Source organism: Plodia interpunctella, chromosome 27 (genome assembly GCF_027563975.2).
Source record: "Plodia interpunctella isolate USDA-ARS_2022_Savannah chromosome 27, ilPloInte3.2, whole genome shotgun sequence".
Classification (NCBI taxonomy): Eukaryota; Metazoa; Arthropoda; class Insecta; order Lepidoptera; family Pyralidae; genus Plodia; species Plodia interpunctella.
This window is the reverse complement of record NC_071320.1, coordinates 1,192,927-1,218,918: the sequence shown is the minus strand read 5'-3', so window position 1 is coordinate 1,218,918 and position 25,992 is coordinate 1,192,927. Positions and strand designations below refer to the sequence as shown.

At 35.4% G+C, this 25,992-nt stretch overlaps 1 protein-coding gene across 1 annotated transcript; it reads left to right on the top strand.

The window, feature by feature from the left end:
- The first annotated feature begins 99 nt into the window (after positions 1-99).
- Positions 100-25,639, top strand: Pdk (Pyruvate dehydrogenase kinase). The gene is made up of 9 exons (XM_053765657.2): positions 100-379; positions 16,735-16,792; positions 19,681-19,830; positions 20,000-20,184; positions 20,584-20,778; positions 21,337-21,503; positions 21,696-21,810; positions 22,225-22,334; positions 23,036-25,639. Exons 1-9 carry the CDS (start codon positions 277-279, stop codon positions 23,207-23,209), a joined length of 1,257 nt encoding a protein of 418 aa, XP_053621632.1. The 5' UTR covers positions 100-276; the 3' UTR covers positions 23,210-25,639.
- The last annotated feature ends 353 nt before the right edge of the window (positions 25,640-25,992 follow it).

Sequence of the window (25,992 nt, the reverse complement as noted above, 5' to 3'; positions counted from 1 at the left end):
AGCATAATTTTTCCTATTGCAAGAAATATTTCCTATTTCATATTCCCATTCCTACCGACTACGATTGACATAAAAGGAGTGTCAAACTACATCACTAACCAGTTAAAAATCGCGTATTGTCGGAGTAACTCGTGCCGGCTTTAAAGTATTTTTTTCCCACAGAAATCATTGTAAACATGTGTCTGTGCATTTCCTATTGTCTGTGAATAAACTGCGCCGTATGCTATTATAGTTACTGGATTATTTGCTAATTGAGTTTGTGATAAATCCATCAAAATGAGATTAGCAGGTGCCATTTTCACCAATGTTACGAAAATGCTAGATTTTTACTCGCAATTTAATCCATCGCCGTTGTCAATAAAGCAGTTTATAGATTTCGGTAAGTCTGATTTATATATTTGTTTATTAAGTATGTTTTTTAATGGGTCATTTTCAAGGTCGATTGCCTCTGTTTTTATTAGTACCTATCACGCGAAAAGCCATTATGTGACCTCGTCGTATGTAATCAAAACATCTTTAATGTTACGTTGTCTTGAAAGCCTCTATTGCGTAATTTTTGCATATTTTAATTATAATTTACAATTATATAGTATTTTATGTATCTATTACATTATTGTGATAGATTACCCTTCATATTGAACATAGTGTCATTCAAATAGGTATTTAAATTATTTTTGTCCTTGAATGACAAGCAAACTTCCCATGTACGTGTCCGTACACACCTACATGAATGACAATTTTCTTCAATATGAAGGTTAATCTATAACAATATGTAATAGATACATAAAATACTGTAATAGAATACTCTACACCTAAGGTGCATTGTTTTAATAATCAGACAGAAATAATCACACAGGGGCATTTATTTATGCAATTTGCAATAAATTGTCTAAAATAACGGTGTTTACTTACCATCAGTCAACCTGCATGCTTGTTTACCCTATAAAAAAACAGTAAATATTACATCTAAATCCATTAAGAGTGGTGTGTGTGGTGGACCGTGACTTTGTTAGTAGTGATGATTCTGAAATTTTTTGTAACATGTCAAGGTACAATGGATATTGTGGATGGTTGTTGTGCATTATGACAAAGAGAAAACATATTATAATGTTTAAGTATTACCATAGGTACTATTCTCAGCCTTGATGTTGGCCAAATCATCGTTTCGGCAAAGATGGTGCCATAACACAAGAAAAAAATATGTATTTTTGTTTATCCTTACATATTATAAAACAAAATCCAATGCCGCCTCTGTCTGTCTGTCTGGTCGCGTTAAACTCATAAACTGATGCATGGATTTTCATGCGGTTTTCACCAATACATAGTGTGATTCCAGAGGAAGGTTTAAGTGTATGATTTATTTTATTTATTGGCCACAAAACAGTAACAACATAGCATGTTAGGCTTAAATAATACAATGGATACAATGTCTGGTTGAAAATCCAAGAATGAAGTGAGCACAGCATAAGTTACATTATTGACAAAGAGAACAATATACTTTAAATAACGATCAAATTATAATATGAAGTTATATCTAGACATTGGCTATGGTCATGATGCATGCATTTTTGTATTGAATTTACTTTATAATATGTTTATAATTATAATCGAAATTTAATTTTAAAAAAATGAACAAAGTGAAATACATGTTCAAAAATTTAAATCAGTTGACGAATTTTGTGTTTAAAGCTATTCAGCGATAAGCTATAGACATCAGGTCGGAGTTGGTACATCTGTATAAATTATTATATTGACGGCAGATTCTAAGACATGGGGATATGGGACACCAATCTAGTAGGGATTTATTATGTTTATACACATATGCGAATTTGGGGAATTTGGTAGGGACGTTACTAAAAGAACAAACTCAAAATCTACTAATTGTGATGAAATTTGGCATTCAGACATTCGTTCTTTTTAATAAAGGCGAAAGAGAAAATTATATGGACCGAAAAAGATGAGGGTCCAAAGTCCACCAAATATGATGTGGTCTTCTATCTATATATAGGTATTTACTTTGTTCAGAAGCGTAACTCACTTGGATAAAAACAGGTTTTACAGAAAACCAGTTTATCATAAGGCTGGCTTCACAATTATGTCTTTTACAAACATATTCCAAGTGAAAGCAATGGTACATACTAAAGACTGAGATAGAAGAAGCGGTGGTGGTGTAATGGTTAAGACCCCCACCTGAGGATGAAAGGTCCCAGGTTCCAGGTCCATGTACAACATGAGTTTGTATACCAATCAGACTCATGTATATAGTAGTTTTCATAGATCACCACTTGCTTCCGGTGAAGAACAAAACATCGTGAGGAAACCACACTTGTTGATGATTATTAACTTGTGTACGAAATGGAGAAGGCAATGGCAAACCACTCCATTAATAATGCCAAGAAAGTTTCGTTCCATGTAACGACTACTACCCTCAATCATGAGAAATACGACTATGAAGAAGAAGGACTAAGCTTGTGTCTAAGCTTGGGCCAGTTAGGCACAAACAGAAACAAGGTAAATATCTCTTGATTTGGTGTACATTATTGCTATGAATCGAACCTATGACCTCGTGATAGTGGACGGGCAACCACTACACCACTGATCCTGTCTATACTACCGGAGTAACTATTAGGTTCATTTGACAATCTGTCTTTTTTTGTATACACTTTTTATTGTAATTTGTCTTACAACATCTTATGTCGTTGGTTACTTTCGCTACTATTTTACTATGTTGCCACAGAAGAATTTAATTTTCTTTCAATTAATGTCCTGTTTCCGAGAAATTGCGGGATTTATTTCTCGCAAAATTCTGTGACACATTGAATCTCACTAGAGTATTCGCACAGGCAGTAAAAAATTTCGCGAGGAAGCGGTGCAAATGCGTAATATAAATCGCGAATATAAATTACACACTTTTTATTTTATTTATGTATGGGTAAAAGAGTTGTGTAGAATAGCCCTAATGCTGGAAGTGCATACAGGATGTGCATACAGGATGTGTTAATTATCAAGTTACAGTTGCATTCGATTAATTTATGCCTGCGTTTGCACAATAGAATACCTGTGTAATAAGGTACATCAAATAAGGTAAGGTGACTTTGTTACAGTAATATAAAGGTCTGTTCTTGTTTGTTCCCTTGAAAATTACCGATTGTTCATGTTACATGTGATAGTTTTTTATTTCAGTAGTTCCTTCAGAAGGACTAAAGAAACCAACCACTTATAACTTTGTATAGTATATCGGAAACTTTCTGAAAGAAAATGTTGGAAATTTCCTAAATGGTTTCCTGTCCAAATTCTCCAAATTCGCATTTTCGAGAATTTGGAGAACACCACACCACCTGAAAGAAAATGTGTCCCAACAAAATATCTCCTTTAATTTAAATGGCACAGATTTGTTCATTAGGGAGCTAAAATCATCAGAAGGAAACAAAGTTAAAATGGAATACTGCAACGGGAACCTATATTTAGTGTGGAACTGTTTGTTAATCCAAATAAATGAAAAAAAAACCTAGTTCTAATGATATTATTGCAAAACAAAATGTTGCCCTGACTCATTGCCCGCAAAACTTGTTATTCTATCTGTACTATGTAAACATATGAATACTTATATCAAGTGGTAACTCTATCCCGACCTCGTTTCTACAAGCCCTCATAGTTGTGTACATAGTACATCATTGTTGCTAGCACAAGTATACCTTTATTGCATATGAAAACACTGGACAAACTTAGGGACTTGTCCCATGGTGGGATCTCTTCCAGGCAACAGGCAGAAAAGACAGAATAACACAGAGATTTTTGAATGTTCGAATTTTTTTTTTTTTGCTCCCTCATTATTTATTCAAGTCAAGTTTTTTACGACTACCCACAGTACCCACCGACATCTGGTACCTAGTAAGTAGTAGGTTACACACTAGACTTGCAAACTACATTCAGTGTGCAGGTTTCGTCACGATGTTTTCTTTCACCGGAAGCAAACTGGTGTTCTACGAAAACTGCTATACATGAGTCAGATTGATTACAAATTCATGTGGTATGAGTAGGATTTGAACCTGTTACCTTGCGATCAAAGGCGGACGGTCTTAACCACTGCACCACAATCACAGCGTCCTGACAAAGATGTGGTTGCCACAGAGATGTTCCTAAATTGCAGCCGTTTCGCTCTTGGCATTTTGCCATCATGTCTCTAGGTCAGTGTTAGATCCAATCGTATATGATTAGATATTATCTGCAATGCACCGAATGTAGTGTAAAACATGTTGATTGTCACGTCTTCATCCCAAGCGTAGATTTTTTTATGAACAGCACGCGTTGTAACCCGCGCAATTTCCCACTTTTATCAGTGGGGGGTAAGGTATAGATATGGTGGGATAAGTTATTGATAATAGGTATTTTTGATGTATTTTCGATGGCTTTCCACCGACAATAATGTATTTTTTTTAAATAATAGTAATCGGATAAAAATGTTGAATAAAAAAGTACACAAAGCAGCATGACATGATTATTGGATTCAATTACGGACTTCCTTCAGTCTAAAATGGATGCAGATTGTGTCTTCCTGCATGCGGTGAATTGATAAATAGGATGTCCACTGTAAAAAGATATATGTGCATGTGTTGCAAAAAAGTGTTTCCGTGGGTGAAAATCTCGCGGGCGGAGGCGCGGGCAAAAGATAGGCGGTGTCCACAGTACATAGAAGCACTTTTTATCGAAAGCACGTTACGTCGAAAATTTTTTTGTTTCTTGAAATCTAGATAAGCTTGAATTAAAACAATCATTAAATTCAGTTTTGCTTGACATAATTAGGTTAGGCTAGTTAAGAACACGATAATAAAGTTTAAGTAACTTGAGATATAAAAAATAAATTTCGGCGAAACGTGCTTTCTATGAAGAGTGATTCTGTGAACTGTGGACACCCCAAAAGATAGTTTGATCGCCCTTAGGACAATACTGTAGCGAGAGCTAGGCGATTATGCTCGACCGCCACAAAGGAAAGACCTTCCCGCCAGGCTAGGTGTTGCGCCTGGGGAACCGCACGGCTCCGACGGTGTCATGTCGGAGGTTGTATTTATGCTTCCAATCGAAAACGCACTGTCTGCGCGGTCTAGGCTTGTTAGCTGTCCATAGTGAGCTGATCGATGGCTTGTTATTCGTTGCGTTTGGTCGGCTTTTTACATCTGCGCCGTTGTGCATGTGGCGTGGTAGATGTCGCCACAATACTAATAATCGAAGAGTCCCATACAAACTTTGTTTCACCAAAACGAATCTATTAGCCGAGAACATGAAAAGATTAGGCTGGACTTCTCAGTGGATAGATAAGATACGTCCTAGGCGAGCAAAGCAACGTTGGTTGAAAAATTTTTCAGAGGTCGTCCTTTTTAGCATTTCGATCATGGGTCTTGCGTGCAAATGTAATTCGCGATTGTGCTTTCGCGCATACGTGTGTTTGTGCGCAAGTGTCTTTTCGCGCAAGTGTATTTCGCGAATGTTTCTCGCGCACGAGTACCAATTTAATCTAGGTATGTCGAAACCGCCAAGTTTGGCGAATTTTATGCTGATAGTCTTCGTTATATTTCCAACTAGTAAGTGGAAAATTCGTAACAAAATTTTGGCACGCGTTTCAAGAATATTTGTAAACTAGCTTTCGTCCCCGTAAATTTCCCACGGAAATAATTATTTTTCCGGGATGAAAAGTACCCACCACACTTCAAACTGAATTTATACAAAATTTCAAGCAGATTAGTCGAGTGGATAGAGAGTGAAGAGGTAACAAACAAACTTACTAACGCAAATTGATTTAGACTTTAGACTGATAATGACAAATTTTCACTGTTTACAAATTTGTAACAAAAAATACATATGTTATCGAAATGCGAGCGGCATAGCCAGACAGACATCACGTGACCTTTGTGGTTTTCGTAGCCTGCATTACAATAAAAAAACAATACACATTGTTTTTTATTGTATTGTGTTTAAAATGATAATTTAAATAATAAATAAGTATAATAACGTATTTTGAATGTCGCCAGTCTATCTCCCGCTCTGTTCTATCAGTTGTACAGTATATCTATTAATGTGGTTTTCCCGAAGTAACTTGACCTTATAAATACGCCTACAATATCGATACACAGACGCACGTATCTTGATTAACTTATTAATATAGTCATAGAATAAACTTATTGAAATAACAGATAGGACCGACCTTGTTTTCTATCATATAAGTACCTACTTACAGTGATAGGTACCACTTTAAGTTAAAAAGAATTGTTTCAAAACAAACAATATATTGCACAATTTTGATACCATCGCTAATACTACTGTGAAAGTAGTGAAGGGAAACGTGACCTCTTTGGAAGTATAAAATCAAAATCAAATCATTTATTCAGAAATTAGGCCTTCATAGGCACTTTTTCACGTCAATATTCTAAATTAAATGATATTTATCTAAGCTACAAACTACTAGCCACAATATTTTAAAGTAGCTTTTTATAAAACTAGCTGCGCCCCTGGGCTTCGCTCGCGTGGGAATTTCGGGATCAAAAGTACTCTATGTGTTTTTTCCAGGTTGTAAATTTATCCGTGTAACCTAACGTAATCTACCAATTTTCATACGAGTAACATTCCGTCCAGTAGATTTTGCGTGAAAGTAACAAACATACACACGCATTTATAATGTTGTAGGATTTAGGTGACGGATTGTAATGACCGCGCGGCCGCAGCGGTCGAAACGCTCTGCGAACCACCCTGAAACCAATCTTCTTGAAATTTTGCATAAATATAGTTTGAAGTACGGAGAGGGAAATACATTACATTCCGGAAGCCACTGGCTAAAGATATTCAATATTATATTGAAACAGAACATAGCAACGTTAAAATAAGACATTTCATCATATTATTGCTATGAACATAAACAATTTCAATATTTATCACGTCTCATTCGCATAATATTGACAATAACAATCATTTTGTTCAAGAGACAATATTGTTATGCCATTGTGTAAAACAATTTAATCCAAATATAGCTCTTATCTTTTTACTGATAAGGTTTATAATTTATATTGTTTCTAGTGTCACCGTCTCATGCTACAAATTATTGGGAACTCACAATGACGCGGACTCGAATCAGCGTACAATGCGTAGGTTGTATGGGAGCTTTTTTATTACCGCAATAAAAATCCAGCAATGTACGTTGAATTTGCCAACTTTATCCATTAGTGTAATTCTAGCAACCAAAATCAAATCAAAATCAAATCATTTATTCAGAAATTAGGCCTTCACAGGCACTTTTTCACGTCATATTCTAAATTAAATGATGTTTACCACAGCTACAAACTACTAGCATTTCGGAACGACCACTGCTGAGAAGAAATGCCGAAAGAAACTCATTCAAACAGTGTTGGTCCCTATTATGCCAGAAGGGCTTACCATTTTTTAAATATAAATTTATGTATAATTTTTTATCAGTAATATAACATGTAAGTACACAATAAAGTACATGGTCAAAAGGTATACTGAAACATATTATGATTGTGATCAAGAGCTGATGAAAGGAAAATATATATATACAACAGAATTTGAAATAATGTAGAGGCGATAATTATTTTGGCGTGTGGTTCTGCCCTAGAATAGGACCACAAAATATCCTTGGTACCTACCAGACTCCTACAGACACATACATTCAATCAATTCGAACTTCACCCTCGGTCGAAAATATTCTGTGGTCCATTTAACCCTCTTAGGAGTGAATTTCTGAGATAAAATCTGTCCTATTTCTGCTCCGTAATCTCCTTACCCATACACTGAAAATCCCATCAAAATAGGATGAGCCGTTCCGGAGATTAGCCTGAACAAATAGAAGACACAAGATATCCGAAAAAAATGTTGTGAAAATAAAAAGAAGGTAATAGGTTAATCATTCAATAATTTGTTTATATCGTTAGACATAGATTTCCTTTAGTGTGGCATACACATGGAATTAGTAGCTACTCCTGTACCGAAGTACTTACTAAACCCATGGGCATACATAATTTATCAGATCATAAAAGGCAAATAATCATTTCTTTTTATTATTTGTCTTTTATGCAAAAAAATGTGTCAGTGAAAATCATATCATAAAAACACATTCAAATTTCAATACGAATTACTTCACTCAGATAATATATCATTACGATGTCGAGATTTAAAAAAAAATATTAAAAAACAATGTTATGTTGCCGAGGGCATCGTGACTCACATGACATATTCCTGACGTTTCTAGAATCTCCTCGTACGGTCCGCCACTCCATACTGTTTATTAATTGGGTACTAGTGTTGCCGCTCTATCGATAGTTGCAATCGAATAAGACCATCGATAGCTAAATTGAAACAAGATATTGATAAAGGTAGAGTATTGATTTAAAATAATTATAGGTTATCGATAGTATTGCTTTGCAATATTACACTACTATCCACACTATCGATAGTGACAAGTAATATTGTTCGATTTGGTCAATTCACGATTATAACTGAGATCTATCCTAACAGAGATCCAGTTCAATCGCGAACCAGTCTATTTGTCTATAGTGTTGTTATAGCAGTTAAGTTTATAATAATGTGTGTTGAATATATATTTATATAAATAAATAAATATAGTCGTAAAGGTTTTAACCCATATAGCAGAGCAATACTGTCGATAGTATTGCTTTTTATCAATAGCACCAAAACCGGCTTTCTATACTATTATTATAAAGAGGTAGGCGTTTGTGAGTTTCTATGTCTGAGGTGAGTAATCTCCGAAACCACCGAACAGATTTCAAAAATTCGTTCACCATTACAAAGGTTCCTTATCCAAGATTACTATAGGCTATACATATTTTATCTCAAAATTCCCACGGGAGCGAAGCTCCGGGCAACATGTAGTATTATTATAAAGAGGTAAGCGTTTGTCAGTTTGTATGTTTGAGGCGGGTAATCTCCGAAACTATCGAACCGATTTCAAAAATTCTTTCACCATTAGAAACGTACACTATCCAAGATAGCTATAGGCTGTATTTCATCTCAAAATTCTCAAGGAAGCGAAGCCGCGGACAACATCTAGGTAGTTATCTATAATGTGCAAAGCTATCGAAACTTTCAGTAGTATTTCTCAAACTGTTGCCGCTCGATAGTTGACTATAGAGCGGCAACACTAGTAATTGCTTTTCTCGTCTGCTTACTGACTCGTGTCGTGTATAAACAAACAAACTTCCGTCTGGCCTTCTTTTATAGTTTCTCTAGATTAAATTGTCTTATGTTTGTATTATCTTAGGACTGCAATTGAGATCATGGAATGTTGTTTTTTTTTTTGCTGTGAACTATTTTTTATCTATTCCCAACAGAACACTCGATTTTTAACCCCCGACGAAAAAAAGAGGGGTGTTATAAATTTGACCTCTTAGCGTGTCTGTCTCTCTGTCTGTTTGTCTGTGTACGTGGCACTGCGGCTCATGAACGGAGGGGTGTTCTAAGTTTGACCGCTAAGTGTGTCTGTCTCTCTGTCTGTTTGTCTCCACCGCAACCCATCAACGGGTGAACTGATTTGGATGCGGTTTTTTTATATGATAGCTAATTTTTATGCGGTGGTTCTTAGATATGTTTGATCAAAATCGTTTCAGCCCTTCAAAGTTGTAGCGAAATGAATAATGATAGTCGAGGCTTTTTTAATTTGTCCAATAAATAAACTTGATAATATAAAGATTTGTTGTTGTGCATTTAAATGTAATAATAAGCCATTTATTTCCTTTACTGTAAAATTCATACATATTATAAAAATAAATCATTGTCGTCTGTCTGTATGAACGCGATAAACTCAAAATCTAACAGACGAATTTTTGTACGGTTCACCAATAGATAGAGCGACTCCTAAGAAAGGTTTAGGTGTGTAATTTATTATAGTTATACTCGAGCGAAGCCGGGACGGGCTGCAAGTCCTACTAATATTCTAAATGCGACCGTAAGTGAGGTTGTGAGTGCTTATGTATGTTTGTCACTCTTTCACAAAAAATCTACTGGACGGATTGTTATGAAATCTAATAAATAAATAAATATATACGGACAAATCACACAGATCGAGCTAGCCCCAAAGTAAGTTCGAGACTTGTGTTATGGGATACTAACTCAACGATACTATATTTTATAATAAATACATATATAGATAAACATCCAAGACCCGGGCCAATCAGAAAAAGATCATTTTCCATCATGACCCGACCGGGGATCGAACCCGGGACCTCTCGGTTCAGAGGCAAGCACTTTACCATTGCGCCATCGAGGTCGTCAAAATCTGGCACATGGGTAGAACATAACCTGGATATATACCGTACTTTTATCACGAAATTCCCACGGGAGCGAAGCACCTGGGCGCAGCTAGTACCTACTACATAAAAATAACGACATTGAACCGGTTAAGACCAAATAAATGTCAATGTCAAATTAACGCGCCAATTTTCAGAATTTTCGCGCTAGAGAAAAGTATAGCGTGTAAAAATTGGCTCCGAGCCACGATTGCCTGCCAATAATTTGCTCAAAACCGGTTCCCGTCTAAAAATCCAAAATGCGTAAGCGCACGTCAGCGCACTTTTATGCCGGCTCCACACTCGTCGAACGCCGACGCGAATGTATCAACGTAAAATTTATGAGTGCTTTATTTACCGTAATGGTGGTGAAGCGGTGGTGGTGTAATTGTTAAGACGCCCGTCTGTTGATCGAAAGGTCTCAGGTTCGTATCCTACTCGTGCCATACGAGTTTGTATACCAATCTGACTTATATAGTACCTATAGTAGTTTTCATAGACCACCGCTTGCTTCAGGTGAAGGAAAACATCGTGAGGAAACCTGCACACTGGTGGACTGTTTACACTAGTGTGTATGCGACTACCTGCCACTAGATGGCGGTAGGTAGCCGTGAAAGTCTTGTCAGATGCCTTTAGGCGACTTGAATAAAATCTGACACTAGTGTTTGCAATAACACGCTCGATATGATGACCAGCAAGCAATGTATGCCAAATCCTTTGAAGTTCGCCGAACTTCTCCGCGACAGTGGGGAGCCGTCAAAGTCCATACAAACATATGTGTTTGTGCAATGATGCTATGTTTGTATAGTTACTTTAGATAATGTTATGTACTAGTGAGCAGTGACGCGGCGTACTGACAACCCATCTGGAATCGTCACATCGGAGGTCCTTGGCCTGTGTAGTGTTTTCAAATAAGTTCACTTGTTTTTGTTGTCCATGTTTTCGGCGCAGTCTGTTGTTTATGATAATTAATCCGCGGATGACTAGCGTCGTGCTTCACGCCACGAAATAATGCCAGTAAAATAGAACATTTCAATGTAATGTTTTTATAGAAAATAAAACATTGCAAATGTTATATTCTGGGGGCTTACCATCATCTCTTAACGCGATCCACTTTACGACCTAAACTGCACTACATAACAAATTCGTACCATCGACTTAATTTTTAGTATGAATGCGATTCATTTTAGCTTTGTGCCTAAATTGAACTGAGTTGGAATCGTTCTGTAAAAGTTGATGGTAGGCCTGTTGTGGAGCGGAGACCATTTTGGTACAGTCAACAGCACATTAGCCTACCCAAATACATTGCAAACTCGTCGCTATTACCACGCCATAGTGGTTCACGCATAACTTGATGTGCTGTTGACTGATCATTAGCGATGCATTAACTTACCTGATGAAGTTTGTGTTCTGTATGAAATAACTTCAAAAATATTCTACTTGGGACAAAAATACATTTTTTGTATGTTTGTTGTTGAAATATTCACAATTTTGTAAAAACACGTTCAGTCCCGACACGTGTGGTAATGTTTGAATAATATTTAATTGTAATATTGCAACGTACTTTCCATTTTTAAACGTAAAGTGATCGCAGTTTGTAAACATACAGTTATGTAAAATGAAACCATTAAGTTATTCTACGCAGTGAATATTGATTACCATACAATAGTGTCAATAGTGTTAAATGCTGTTTTTTAAAAGAAAAGAATGGAGAAATCCTGCAATGTGATTGGTCGTTATTTAGGGTCAGTACTACATTACGCACCAAGAAGTGAAGGAGTTGGCTTTGGAGAGAGAACAATGGAAGGAGCTCCACCGACAAGAGCTGTTATATTACATGATGACATACCCCTCTTGCGTCAGAGATATAATTGCATTCAATATGCGATAAAAAATAGTTATGACCGTGTTTTAAACCGTTTTAATGATATCTGTTACAAAGTTGCAAGAGTCCCATTAATTTACCATCATACCTACATAAGTACGTATATAAAGTCATATAGGTACGTAGAATCTGAAACGGTTCTCCGACAATTGCTTCGTCTGCGAACGTTTCGTCGACAGAATGTTTCGACATCGGGCGTTTGAACGACAGAACCCTTCATCTACGAACGATTCGCCGACAGAATGTCTCCTCTATTCTGTCGGCGAATCCCTAATCGATGGTTGACATTTAGTCGATCACGCTTTAAGAAAACCATAATTATGATGAGGTCCGTCTCTGCTTCGCTCGGGTAAAAAAAAATGAAGAAGTAGCCTATGTGACTCCTAAACATCGTCGATCTCCGTTGGCAAATTTGATCGAAATCAGTACAGTAGTTTTGTGTTATTTATTAGCAACAAAAAAAAAAACAAATCTTTTCTCATTATAATATAAGATTAATACGGAATTATAAATTATTTCCATAGACAAAAAAAGTATTTTGAAGTTGGATAGTTTTTAGTTTAAATTAATATAATTTTGTGCCACATGTCCCACTGCTGGGCAAAAGCCTCCCCTCTCTCTTTCCACGTGTCCCTTTTTTTGGTCTTCTCCATCCAACGTCTGTCGAATGCCCTAAGCTCATCCGAGCATCTAGTCCAGGCCTACCTCGCTTTCTGTACCCGTCAGTTGGAGTCCAGGCTGTAAGAATGTGGGCCTATATCTCCCATAAATAAACTTATTTTATATTTTTCAATAAGTAAACTCATTTTATCAGTGAAAACAAGTGTTTAAAAAATATGCTTGAGATAATTCGAATTTGACATTACACGCGAAAGCGTTCAAACAATTTTATGTGGGCGTCCGTGCCAACGGCCAAAGTCTAAGTCACGCCCACAGATAAAGAAATAATATTTGTTTACGTATTTAGAGCTAGTAACCGTATCAAAATAGTTATATTACCTTTAAAAAAACTGCGGGCATGTATCCAGAAATTTCTTGTTTTCGAAATCAAAGTCCAAATTTATTTTAAAACGAATCCAACGGTCACACACTCGTGTCTGTGAAATGAAACGTATTTTTGTCAATGACTTCATGAAATCATTGTCACTGTCTAGATTAAAAAATGAAGGGCAGGTCTCGAGTTTTATCTTGTTTTTAAATTCAAAGTTCAAATATATTTTTGTTATTTTAATGCATTGGTAATTCCGACAGAACTTTCTAAGAGATTACTATACGACTATAATAGGCGATAGAGGTTTATGTTTCGGTTAATTATTCGAAGTTATTTTATATGTTTTCGTCTAGGGGAAATTACAAACTATCTTGAGGATATTATGAAAATAAACAAAAAAGCGCGAAAAACACTTGAAAACTTGAAAACTTCATATTCCGTATTCTTGACACTAATGTCTCACGACAATAATGCGGCCAGACCAATCAAGATGGCGATTAGATTAGTATTGGCAACATGGAAATATCGCCCAGGTTAATAGATTTTTTTTTAAATTCCGGAATATACCAACTTTCGGAATTACCCAATGCATCTTTACCTCTAGAACGGAGGCAATATTTGAAGCGAAACTAAACTTTGCATTATGATAAAAAGAAGTGCCCTGCGTTTTGTCGCGTCTGTGTGTATGCGATAAACTCGAAAAGTATTTGACGGATTTTTGTATGGTTTTCATCAATAGATAGTATGACTCCTGAGGAAGGATTGGTGTATAATTTATTATGGTTTTACCTGAGCGAAGCCAGGACGGGCCGCTAGTGTGAATAGTGTGAGTAGTTGGATGCATGTACAAAATTACTTCTTTTAATATCACACAAAACAATTTTAATGATATAATTTTCGAAGAATTTCGGCTTCGTTCCCGTGGAAATTTTGAAATAAAATATAGCAATATAGCCTATAGCAATCTTGGATAATGTATCTTTCTAATGGTGATAGAATTTTTGAAATCTGTTCGGTAGTTTCAAATATTACCCGCCTCAAACATACAAACACACAAACGCTTACCTCTTTATAATAATAGTAGAGATATCAAGTATAGTTTTATTTTACTACAGAAATATTCATATTTTAGCAAGTTACACCCAACCGTTGTACTATAATACAATGCATGTTTAAACCATTAAATCTATAGAATATATAAATGCCCTAGTGCTTAGGTAATAAAGACCATTTTCCAATACAATAACTTGATTTAGCTGTTGTCTACACTATGATAAAATACATACACGTGTTTACATATACTCATACGTAAACGTGTTTACCTTGATGACTATGTTATCCAACACGCTGCTACTGGCCTAATCATTCATAATTACTGCATCCTGCAAACAATAGTTCCATTCATCTATACATATGTATACAAAGCTGTAACTGGGCCACGTCTGTACATAAGATATATTAAAGAAAAATATTTATGGGGAGTGAAAAACTTATATAAATGACAATATAATCACTATATTACAATATTAGATGTATGAATATGAATGTACATTTCTAATGGCGAAATAATTTTTGAAATCGTTTAAGCAGTTTCGGAGATTACACGTCTCAAACATACATACTCACAAACACTTACCTCTTTATAGAATAGAATAGAAATAAGTTAAAACAAAAAAAAAAAACAAAAAAAAAATTAGATAAAAAAAAAACAAAACGTGGGTAAGTACAAAAAGTTATTATGGGTGTGTGTGTGTGCTGCAGTAATCTAAACAGGCCACAACTCAGTGATGTTATTACACTAGGAGCAATACACTGTTTTTCAGTTGGAGACTTTACTACTAAGTCTCTTCTTCAGAGTCGTATTCCTCACGGCTGAGGGTCATTACGTGGAATTAAACACACACAACAACTTTCTTGGCATTAGTAATGGAGTGGTTTGCCATTGCCTTCTAGTACTAAGTAGGTGCTTTATAATAATAGTATACATAAGAAAGGATCAGGATAAATAAATAAAACATCTACGTTACAAAATATAGTAGGAACGTGTTAGATTTTAATAACGACGTCATCCAAATCTCCTCCCACAACAAAAACCTTACGCCTCGGCTTTTATTGAAAAGTTTATGATCGTGTAATACGGATCAGCTGATCGCCATACATTTTATTGATAGACAGTTAGTTATCCAAGTCGTTGGCTCGGAAAATTTTAGTTCAGGCCTTTAAATTCTATTGGTGCTAAATTGTGTTGAACCAAGTCGTTGGCTCGGAAAATTTTAGTTCAGGCCTTTAAATTCTATTGGTGCTAAATTGTGTTGAAATACGTTTTACAAAAAGTATTATTTTTTTTTTGGAAATATATAGAAACGGCTGCTCCCCGGGGCTTCGCTCCCGTGGGAATTACGTGATAAAAAAACCCTATGTGTTATTTCAGGTTATATGCTATCCGTGTACCAAATTTCATAACAATCCGTCCAGTAGATTTTGCGTGTAAGAGTAACAAACATACATACACACATAATCACAAACTTTCGCATTTATAATAATTAGAATTAATTAACATTGAATTGTAATACATGTCTTGTTGATTGACGTCAAAAGTCTACTGCCTACTATAAATGACACACCTAAAGCTTCCTCAGGAATCACACTAGCTACTTAAAAAATCGCATCCAAATCGGTTGCGTAGTTTTAAAGGTAGGGACATACAGACAGCGTGAAGAGACTTTTTAATATTAGTATGTAAAGCATTGGTCACAACGAATTGAAAATTTACGATTTTAATGACTTTTCTGTAAAAACTCATTAGTGTACTAATAATTGTGTAGATAAAATCCGCTTCAAACTGCTTTGAAGCCGTTGTATAACAGTGCATCGAATCGATTCTTTTATCATTGGTTAAGTTACTCGATTATTTTATTCTAGCATTTGCCCGCGGCTTCGCCCGCGTTAATATTCAGAGATGAAAAGTACCCTATGTCCTTCTCCATACAAACTACATGTATGTAACATTTCAAGATTGGTTGAGTAGATACAGCGTGAAGAGGTAACAAACAAACAAACAAACTTATGTTCGCATTTATAGTATTAGTTAGGATTACGATTTGTGTATATGTTTCCATTTTCTAGCCCCTATTTCGCACGGGTGCGAACTTTCCCCTTGAATCACTCTATCTTTTAAAAAACCCGCATCAAAATCCGTTGCGTAGTTTCAAAGTTTAAACATAAAACATTCACAGGGAGGGACAGGCAGACAGCGGCAAGCGACTTGGTTTTATACTATTTATACTATTATTTATTAATGTCTTTTTAATAGATTTGTTATACTTGTCACACATGCTTTTAAACTTATTTTTGAAAATAATAATGAGATGAAAAAAATCTGGAACCGAGCGGGAATTGAACCCGCGCCCCTGTCTGTCCGGGACAGTGATCTTGTCCAATGAGCTATCGAGACCGTGCCAGTTCGGCTGAATTAATTCATCTCATTTTGTCTTACGCCGTAATAATGTATACGTAATGTCTTATTGAACATGCCTTCTCTTTCTTTACAGGACTAAATGCGTGCGAGAGGAAATCCTTCCTTTTCCTAAGGAAGGAGCTGCCAGTGAGGTGAGGAATGACTAAATCCTACGTAACCAGACGTTGTACACATTGTTTTTGCTATGCAATGCTTGAAGCTAATGCTGCTTCCAGGGCACGTCGATTGCCATAAGATAGATAGATTGATTGATTGATTGAAATAATAATATCTACTTATAATTTTTATTTACTTTATCCGTATGTATGTATGATATATTTATATACTTTTATATTTTAGGTTACACACTGATCCGTGTTTCATATATCATTATAACATATTATATTCCGTGTCAATCTCAACCTTGACGTTGGCAAAATCATCGTTTTGGCGAACGATGGAGCCGTGAAATTAAAAAATATAAAAAAATTAATGTGTACTGTGGTAATGTCAATTTTATGAATGATTATGTCAATTTTATGAATGATTTGATGTAGCCCGGGGCTTCGCTCCCGTAGGAATTTAGAGATAAAATATTGCCTAGATATATATTGTGTATAATCTTGGTATAATGTATATTTCTAATGGTGAAATAATTTTTGAAATCGGTTCGGTAGTTTTGGAGATTACCCGCCTCAAACATACAATGTCACAAACGCTTACCTTAATTATAAAGATAATAATAAAATCAATCTATTCAATATAATTCAATATATATAAAATCAATGTATAATTCTAAAATCAATCTATAATATAATAATATAATGATTCCTTCCTTCCCGGGTTCGATCCCCGGTCGGGTCATGATGGAAAATGACCTTTTTCTGATTGGCTCGGGTCTTGGATGTTTATCTATATATGTATATGTTATAAAATATAGTATCGTTGAGTTAGTATCCCATGATACAAGTCTCGAACTTACTTTGGGGCTAGCTCAATATGTGTGATTTGTCCTAATATATTTTTATTTATATATATTTATATTCCACAAGAAAATTGACGGATCGTAATGACAGCGCGGCCGCAGCGGTGGAAACGCTCTGAGAACCAATTCCGGTATAATACAGACTGTGAATACATACTATCATATCACTATATGTGATGTTTTTTCAGCAACCTTATCAGGAGAGTGTAAGATCAAGGTTTATGGCTACTTCTACCGTCGAAATTGCTAGACTTTACTCATCCTATATTTGTTTGGAGACTGATAACAATAACACATCAAACTATTCATTGTAAATTCGCCACTGTTGTTACGATAATAAGGTACACAAGGGGCAATGATATGCAGTTATCACGAATGTCTCAACATCCGTTCATTAATATTAGGTTTTTTTTTATAAACTCTCTCTCATTGTGATTTGTGCTCAGTTGTGTTAGGGGATGTAACGTCGCACAGCCCGCGATCATCGTAAAAAATAAAGCTTTAATTTTTGAAGATCGGCTAATGGTCGCATCCCTGACGTCATCCCTTCTTTAAAAAAGCAATTGTTACCTATCATCTGCCAAAACTATATGTCCCTTAGTCGCCACGTACGACATCCATCTGAGGATATAGACGTGGTCATGTGGTCCTTCTAGGGTAGGCATTTTTTAATGAAAATATTTTGAATGAAAAATAATGAGGTGAAATCTTTTCTCAAAATACTCAACGATAGTGGACATCACATAAAAGAAACATTCTAGTAAACATGCAACATATAATCGCGATAACATGTAGAAAATCAAACAAATAAATCGCCTTATCAAGTCTTGTTTTAATTTTATTTATCAAAATAACAAAGATCTTTGCGCTGATTATGAAAACATAATAAAAAGTTTCTTTATCATTTATCATTTTTATATCTATTAACCTGTCAGTCTCACGGTCGTTTAACAGAAAACACACACATATATATATATATAATATATATATATATATATATATATATATATATATATATATATATATATATATATATATATATATATATATATATATATATATATATATATATATATATATATATATTATATATATATTATTCGTATTCTTTTCTTCCTAACATTTGATTTTCAGATGAAAGAAAAATTTAGAATTGCCAGAGAGCTGTTTTTTCTCACTCATAGGGATTTGTTTAGCTTCGCCCCGGAGCTTCGCTCCCGTGGGAATTTCTGGATAAAAAGTACCTGTGTTACTCCAGATTATTTTCTACCCGTGTACCAAATTTCATAACAATAGGTCCAGTAGATAATGCGTGAAGAGGTAACAAACATACTGTCGCATTTATAATATTAGGACTTAATTGAGACTAGCGGCCCGCGACGGCTTCGCTCGATTAAAACCATAATTAAAAACTAATAGAAATACAAATATTTTCTATTTATTCTATTTATGATAATATTTTGTTTGGAAGCACATAGGTAGGCACCTAAAGCCATACATACTTTATATAATTTATTTAAAACCGTCAAGTGTCCCACTGCTGGGCGAAGCGCTTCATTCCTATTTGGTCCGGTCCTGTGCTGTAATTGTGCAGTTTTAGCTGTGTCGGGTGTGTCATAGTTTCGCGTCATAGCATTCGTTGAATTGTTTGTTTGGCGATAGCTTAATTTTCCTAACGCACGATCAGATGATTCATGATTTAGGATAATTTTTTATAAGCGAAGTGGAAACGACAAATTCTCCATTTTTTTTTTTCACAAATGTTTTATACTATGTAGTGATTATGATCAAATTTTGTCCTTAATGATGACCTCGGTGGCGCAGTGATAAAGTCTATCAAAGAGCTTGCCTCTGAACAGTAGATGAAGGAATTTATGATAGTTTAGGCAAAGTGTTATTGTTTTCCATCACACAATGTAGTCACAGTAATCTTGAAGTCATGTTTTCAGTTTAGTACCTACTATATTTTCCCCTAATTTTTATTTGATAACGTAGCGAACATTTTTCTACACTCATAAAGGAGTTCTAATATCTTGTCTCTCTCTCTCTCCACAGATTAGCGAACATAATGAAAGAGATAGCGCTACTGCCGGAGAACCTACTTCAAATGCCATCTGTCGGCATGGTAAACCAATGGTACGAGAGGTCCTTTGAAGAGATCATACAGTTTGAGAAGATGGAGCCAGAACCGCCGGTTTTGAGCACGTGAGTTTTCTTTCTCACTCATCTGCGCGTGCTCCCGTTTACTTTCTGAGCTGTGACGCCCCAAAGCCCAGGGTTCGCCTGTATGGAAACTAAATAAATATGATAAGTTAATGATGTCTGTAACTAGTAACATTTCCTCGAAGGCTGATTTAAAACTGTTCTTCTCCAGTTTCTGCGAACGCCTGGTCCACATTCGCAACCGACACGCTGACGTGGTCCAGACCATGGCCCAAGGAGTCCTGGAGCTGAAGGAGTCGCACGAAGTGGACACCGGCACCGAGAACTCCATACAGTACTTCCTGGACAGATTCTATATGAGCCGGATATCTATTCGGATGCTTATCAACCAACACAGTGAGTGTTGTTAATGTTTCTTTAATAGATCGTTAGATGGCGCTGTTTATAAAATTTGAAAACGTTCCGACTTAAAAGTTTTGACTTAATTAAGACTTCTGATCGTTTTACACTATGTAAATAGATATGGTTACAAGTGAACTACGTACGGCTATACACTATTGTCGAAATCAGACAGTATTTCGTGACTTTTCGTTAGTTATTTTCTTCTAAACTAGATGGCGTTGGGTGTGATGTAGAACGCGCAATCAGAGTCTGTTGGTACTAGATCTATTTTCCTAACACCATAATATTACTAATGATTTTTGCATGCTGGAAACAGCTAGGTGTACTGCACTAATGCGAAATAAATTATCTACTTGATATATAACTCAATATTGAAACTATCCACCTTTTCAGCGCTTCTCTTCGGCGAGCAGATAGGCGGTAAACAGGCCTCGGTCAACGGCATGGGCGCCGGCGGCCGACACATCGGGTCCATCGACCCCGCGTGCGACGTCGTCGGTGTCGTCAAGGACGCTTACGAGAACGCGAGGTTCCTCTGTGACAGATATTATTTGGCCGCGCCGGAGCTTGAGGTTTTACAAAGAGGAGGTGAGGTGTTGTTCGAATATTAAAATTTCTGATTTACGTCACTAGATGTCGATATTTGATTTCAGAACGCGCAATAGTTTGTCTCCGATAAAATTATGTAGTCGTTTGTGTGTTTTTGGCTTAATTTTTTAGTTACACGGTCGTCTAGATATATGAGCTTTTTTATTCAATTTGAACTCTCTTGTATTTTTGAAAATCAATCGATTGTTCGGTGGTCGTCACTGGAAATTCTCTGCTAGTGCTGCCCTACTACACCTCTGTACTCCCTAAGGAACTGATGCCAATCAATGCTAGTAGTTTGTACTCAAAAAGTATATGTGAAATGTAAGGATCTGTAAGGATCCAATTTCTGAATATATTTTTTTACTTTGTAATTAATTAACCTGTATAAAACTTTTTATGCCCAGTAATTTTGTCTGTGGCCATTGCGTAACAAATTTCTTAAATAAAAAAATACCTGATTAATGACCGTCCAGTCATAGTGATATTTAATGTAACTAGTGTCAATCGGGTATCGGAAGAGTTTTATACATATTGATTGCTTGATTTTAATTCCAGTGCCCAGTGATCGTCCCATGCCCGTCGTTTACGTCCCCTCACATCTCTACCACATGCTGTTTGAACTATTCAAGAATGCTATGAGAGCTGTCATGGAGAACCACGAGGGAAGCCCCCCGCCCATACAAGTTAATATTGTTAACGGGAAAGAGGATATTTCGCTGAAGGTACGTTTTAAGTTAACTAGATGGCGCTAGGTGAAAATATAAATCGCGCTATCAAAGTTTTTTCGTCTCTTATCGTAATCCTTAATTAAATTTACATTTGTCGCGCGTCGAATGCATCTACATCACTCTGAGGACAAGAAAAGCTTGTGTCAAAAATGTAATTTTTATAATATTATTTTAATTTTCCTTTAGATGTCGGACCGCGGCGGCGGAATCCCGCGCAGCGTCTCCGATCTATTGTTCAAGTACATGTACAGTACTGCCCCACAGCCCTCCAAGAGTGATTCTCATACTGTGCCTTTGGCTGGTGAGTATAATAAAGTTTTTTTTTTTAAGATGGTGAAGACAAAGTATTGCTCGAATTGTGAGGTTATAGCTTTATACAGGGTCACTGGTATTTAACGCATAACCTTCCAAAGGCGTATAAAGTACATAGAGACTAACGTCTTTTGTTCTACGACTTTTGTCTAAACGTAATAGAAACAAAAAATAATCCTTTTTTAGTTTTAATGTCGTTTCTATAAAACGTTAACTCCATGTTCGATTCCGCTACATAACATCACATTGCGGTGTGGTTGTCGTTTCGTCACAATGGCGCATTGTGATTGGTTCGCTGCGCCTCACTTCGAATCAATTCGACGATGAGAGAGTTGTTTACGTTAGGACATAAAAGAAAAAACGCAGTGTAGTGTAAGTATTTGAATAATATGTTGTCGCTCAGGCTACGGCTACGGGCTGCCGCTGTCGCGGCTGTACGCGCGCTACTTCCACGGCGACCTCGCGCTCATGTCCTGCGAGGGCTACGGCACTGACGCCGTCATCTATCTCAAGGTACGTCTCTCTCTCTCTCTCTTTCTAAACGTTTGTCTCTTTTTTGTTTTTCATCCTCGCGTGTTTGTCTCTCTATGACATTTACACTCAGACGGAAATATTTCCCTAAACACTTCTGCGGCAATAACGAGTGAGCATTTACACTTAGCTTTCATATTCTTATTCTGTCTCTCTCTTCTTTATTTATCAACTCGCAAAAATGACTGATGTCGATCTTGTCGAGATTGCTGGTTCGACAGCATTATGACTGCTCAGTATTAATCATCCCATATTAACTGATCAATATCATAAAGTTCTAAAAATGTAATTGTTTTTTCATTACTCCACTCCCGTGTGCGCCGGCAGCGGCAGTGACACGAGCAGTGACAGCGCGAGTGACCTAATTAAATACTCGTGCTGCCCACTGGGTGCTCACTTCCCTGCCCAATAGGACTGAGTGTAAATGTGGCATATGTGTTTTATCCTCGCGTGTTTGTCTCTCTATGTGTTTCATCCTCGCGTGTTTAAATCTTCCTTTCATCCTCACGTGATGTCGGTATGGCTACGGCTAATCACTGCCGCCGTCATACCTCTATCCTATTAGTGTGTAATATAGAAGTATGAATTATACGGTTTATATTTAACACTAACTTTGTCAAGTGATCATATATTGTCTGAAGAATATTTTCAACTCATTTAATTATATTTTCTTACCCGCCAAGGCGCTCTCAAACGAGGCCAACGAGTTTCTGCCCATCTTCAACAAGACATCGACTAAATTCTACCGACCGACGCAGCAGTTGGCCGACTGGTCGGGGCCCGTGAACACTCCGGCGCACAACAAGAACAGAGAGAAGGTGTCGCCACTGTCTTCGCCGTTGTTTCGCAGCCTATAGTCCGAGAAACCGGAGTGAGTTATTTAATATATAAATCCCGTTTATTCATTAAAAACATCAGAGAATGGACGAGTCAGTCGAACAATTAAATTTTATCTTACCGAGTATCTCTCTCGGTAAGTAATAAAATTTAAGGAGCTGACTGTTGACACATAAAGAAGAAAAATATGTTTTGTCTCTTAATTTAATGTCATATATTTAATGATATACGCGAAGAGCAAAAACATTATTTTTACAAAACATTATTACTATTTTAAACAATTTTTTTTTGGCTAAAAATTAAGAAAATCATGTTTTTAGGGAATAAAAAAAACATTGATATTATGTTTTTATGAATAAAACGGAATAACTATGGTAAATACTCACTCCAAGAAATTGTTAGCTGCCAACAACATTTTTTTTTTTTAATTCTGTGTTTGAATTTTTGATTGTTGAAATGTTCTTATGTTTGACTTATATTTTTAATAATAGTCCTAATTATTTTATTTTTCATTGGATTCTTAGTGGCCAGAGAATTCACTGTAACCAGTATGTATAGACATGACAATTTATTATTTTTCAACATTCGTCACAATATAAAAGATCCAATCTTTTTTTATTATTATTTAATATATCCGTGGCCTTGAAGTTTTCAAGTATCATACACATTAGTTACTAGCTACTTAAAAACTTATTAAGAATAATAAACTATTTAGACTTAACTAGCGCAGTCTGGTGGCAGAAAATGACCCTAAAACCACATCTCAAATTGGAAAATATCCAGGTTTTGTTTAAAAGTACATTATGACGTAGTGTTTATGGTCTAAAATACGAATGTCGAGGTTGCTTCGTCCCAATCTACACAGTAAATATAGTTGACCTTTTTACTCGAGAAAATGCAACGTCAAGTGTGAAAGAGAAAGAACTAGATTAGGAAAATGCGATGGCAATATTTAAGTACAATCTTTATACTCATAAATTAATATATGAAATGTGTTGTTTATATGGAATATTGTCATCCGACTGTGTGATGGGAAAATTTGAATTTTTTTTTTGTTTTATAAAATTTTTTGTGTTTATGTATTCTGTTTTTAAAATGTGAACTAAATTGCGAGAAATTTTCAATTTCCGCTTTAACGTTCACAACGAGAATATGTAGCTGTCACTCTCCCTCCCCTCATACGTGGTTCGTATGGAGTGGAAGCGAGAAGCCCTGTAAGGGTTTAAATTTTAAGTTTTCTTTTTGTATAGTTTTCGAATGTGATATGTTTAGGTGTAAATGTGTAGAGCCAAAATTTGACTGATTTTTTTGGAGATATAAGATCACATAGTTTTTAATAAGAAACAGTAAGAGTACAGGTTTTCATCGAGAAAAATAAAAAAAATGAAAACGAAAAAAATTTTTTTCTTACAAAAAAATTTACATTATGTCTCGACAATTTATTCAAATATGGATAAATATAATTTGAATTATATGAAAAAAAAAAACTATGTGACTCTTAGGTAAAGATTTGAAAGTTACTCTAGTTTTGTTTAACTAAAAATATAATTTGAACGCAGTATGACTGTGTATGAACTGTATACTTAAAAAAAAATCAGTAATGATTAAAAACGGATTTATTTCGAAACCGGATTGTTATTTGGTATGTTGTGAATGAAAACGAAAGTTTGACAAATTTTTACACTTGCAACATATAATAAAGTATCATATGAAGTTGCCATATCAAATATTTTCTTAAGGATAATTACTTTTTTGTACAACAATTTTATATTTTTTTTTCACTAAAATCATGGTTCTTTTTGTTGTTGAATTTATGTAATTCCATTTATGAGCTTACTGGTGTTAAATATGTATACAGATTATTACTGTGAATTTAAAATGTTGTAATGATTCGCATTCTTACTTGGTAAGTATGACTTCATTAATAATATCATAGAATATTTTTCACACCATGAAAACAATACCTACGTCATTTTGTTTATTAAATTTTATCAATTATTGTCTCACCACTGTTTAATAAAGTGTCATATTGAAATCCACTAAATAAATCTGCCTGATGTCGGCCAGTTAGCCTTATCAAACACTTTTGAAACATAACTTTTATCGCTTGAAGTAGAAAACTGATTTTAATCTACAATTTTTTGTAATTGCAATACTATAGTATGGTCAAGATTGGTTGATAAACAACCATGGTTGCCAGCCAAGCGTACCACTGACGACCAAGTGAGAATTCGAATCCCATTGTAATAAAGTAGAAAAGTACAAGGATGTATGTTGTGTAATGTAAAATGTATCTAGTTCTGTTGTATGAATCTTCAATGATATATCACCTGCATTTTAAATTTGTCTATGACTAAGTATGATTCCAAATTGTTGATAATTTATGTTTAGAGTATAAATGTAGAGGAAAATATTTAATTTTTACAAGTGAAATAAATAATGAACACCTATTTTGTTTTTTTATTTAACAAATGGAGTTTCGGAATATATAATTAAAATATTGAACTGACTTATGAAGTGTAGATAGATAGATAGATAAACTCTTTATTGCACCATTTACAAAGGAGTACAGTTACAACAAGATATTTAAACATAATGAGTGCAAAGGCGGACTTATCGCTAATGCAATTTCTTCCAGCCAACCTTTGGATGGAAAGAGACACAAGTGAACTAAGAGGGTGCAGTAAACTTAACAGAATTAAATAATTAGACAATTCGATATAGAAGAAATATATAAACATACAGACAAGTGTTGTTATAGAACAATGAATAAATATATAATACAATAAAGAAGACTAATATA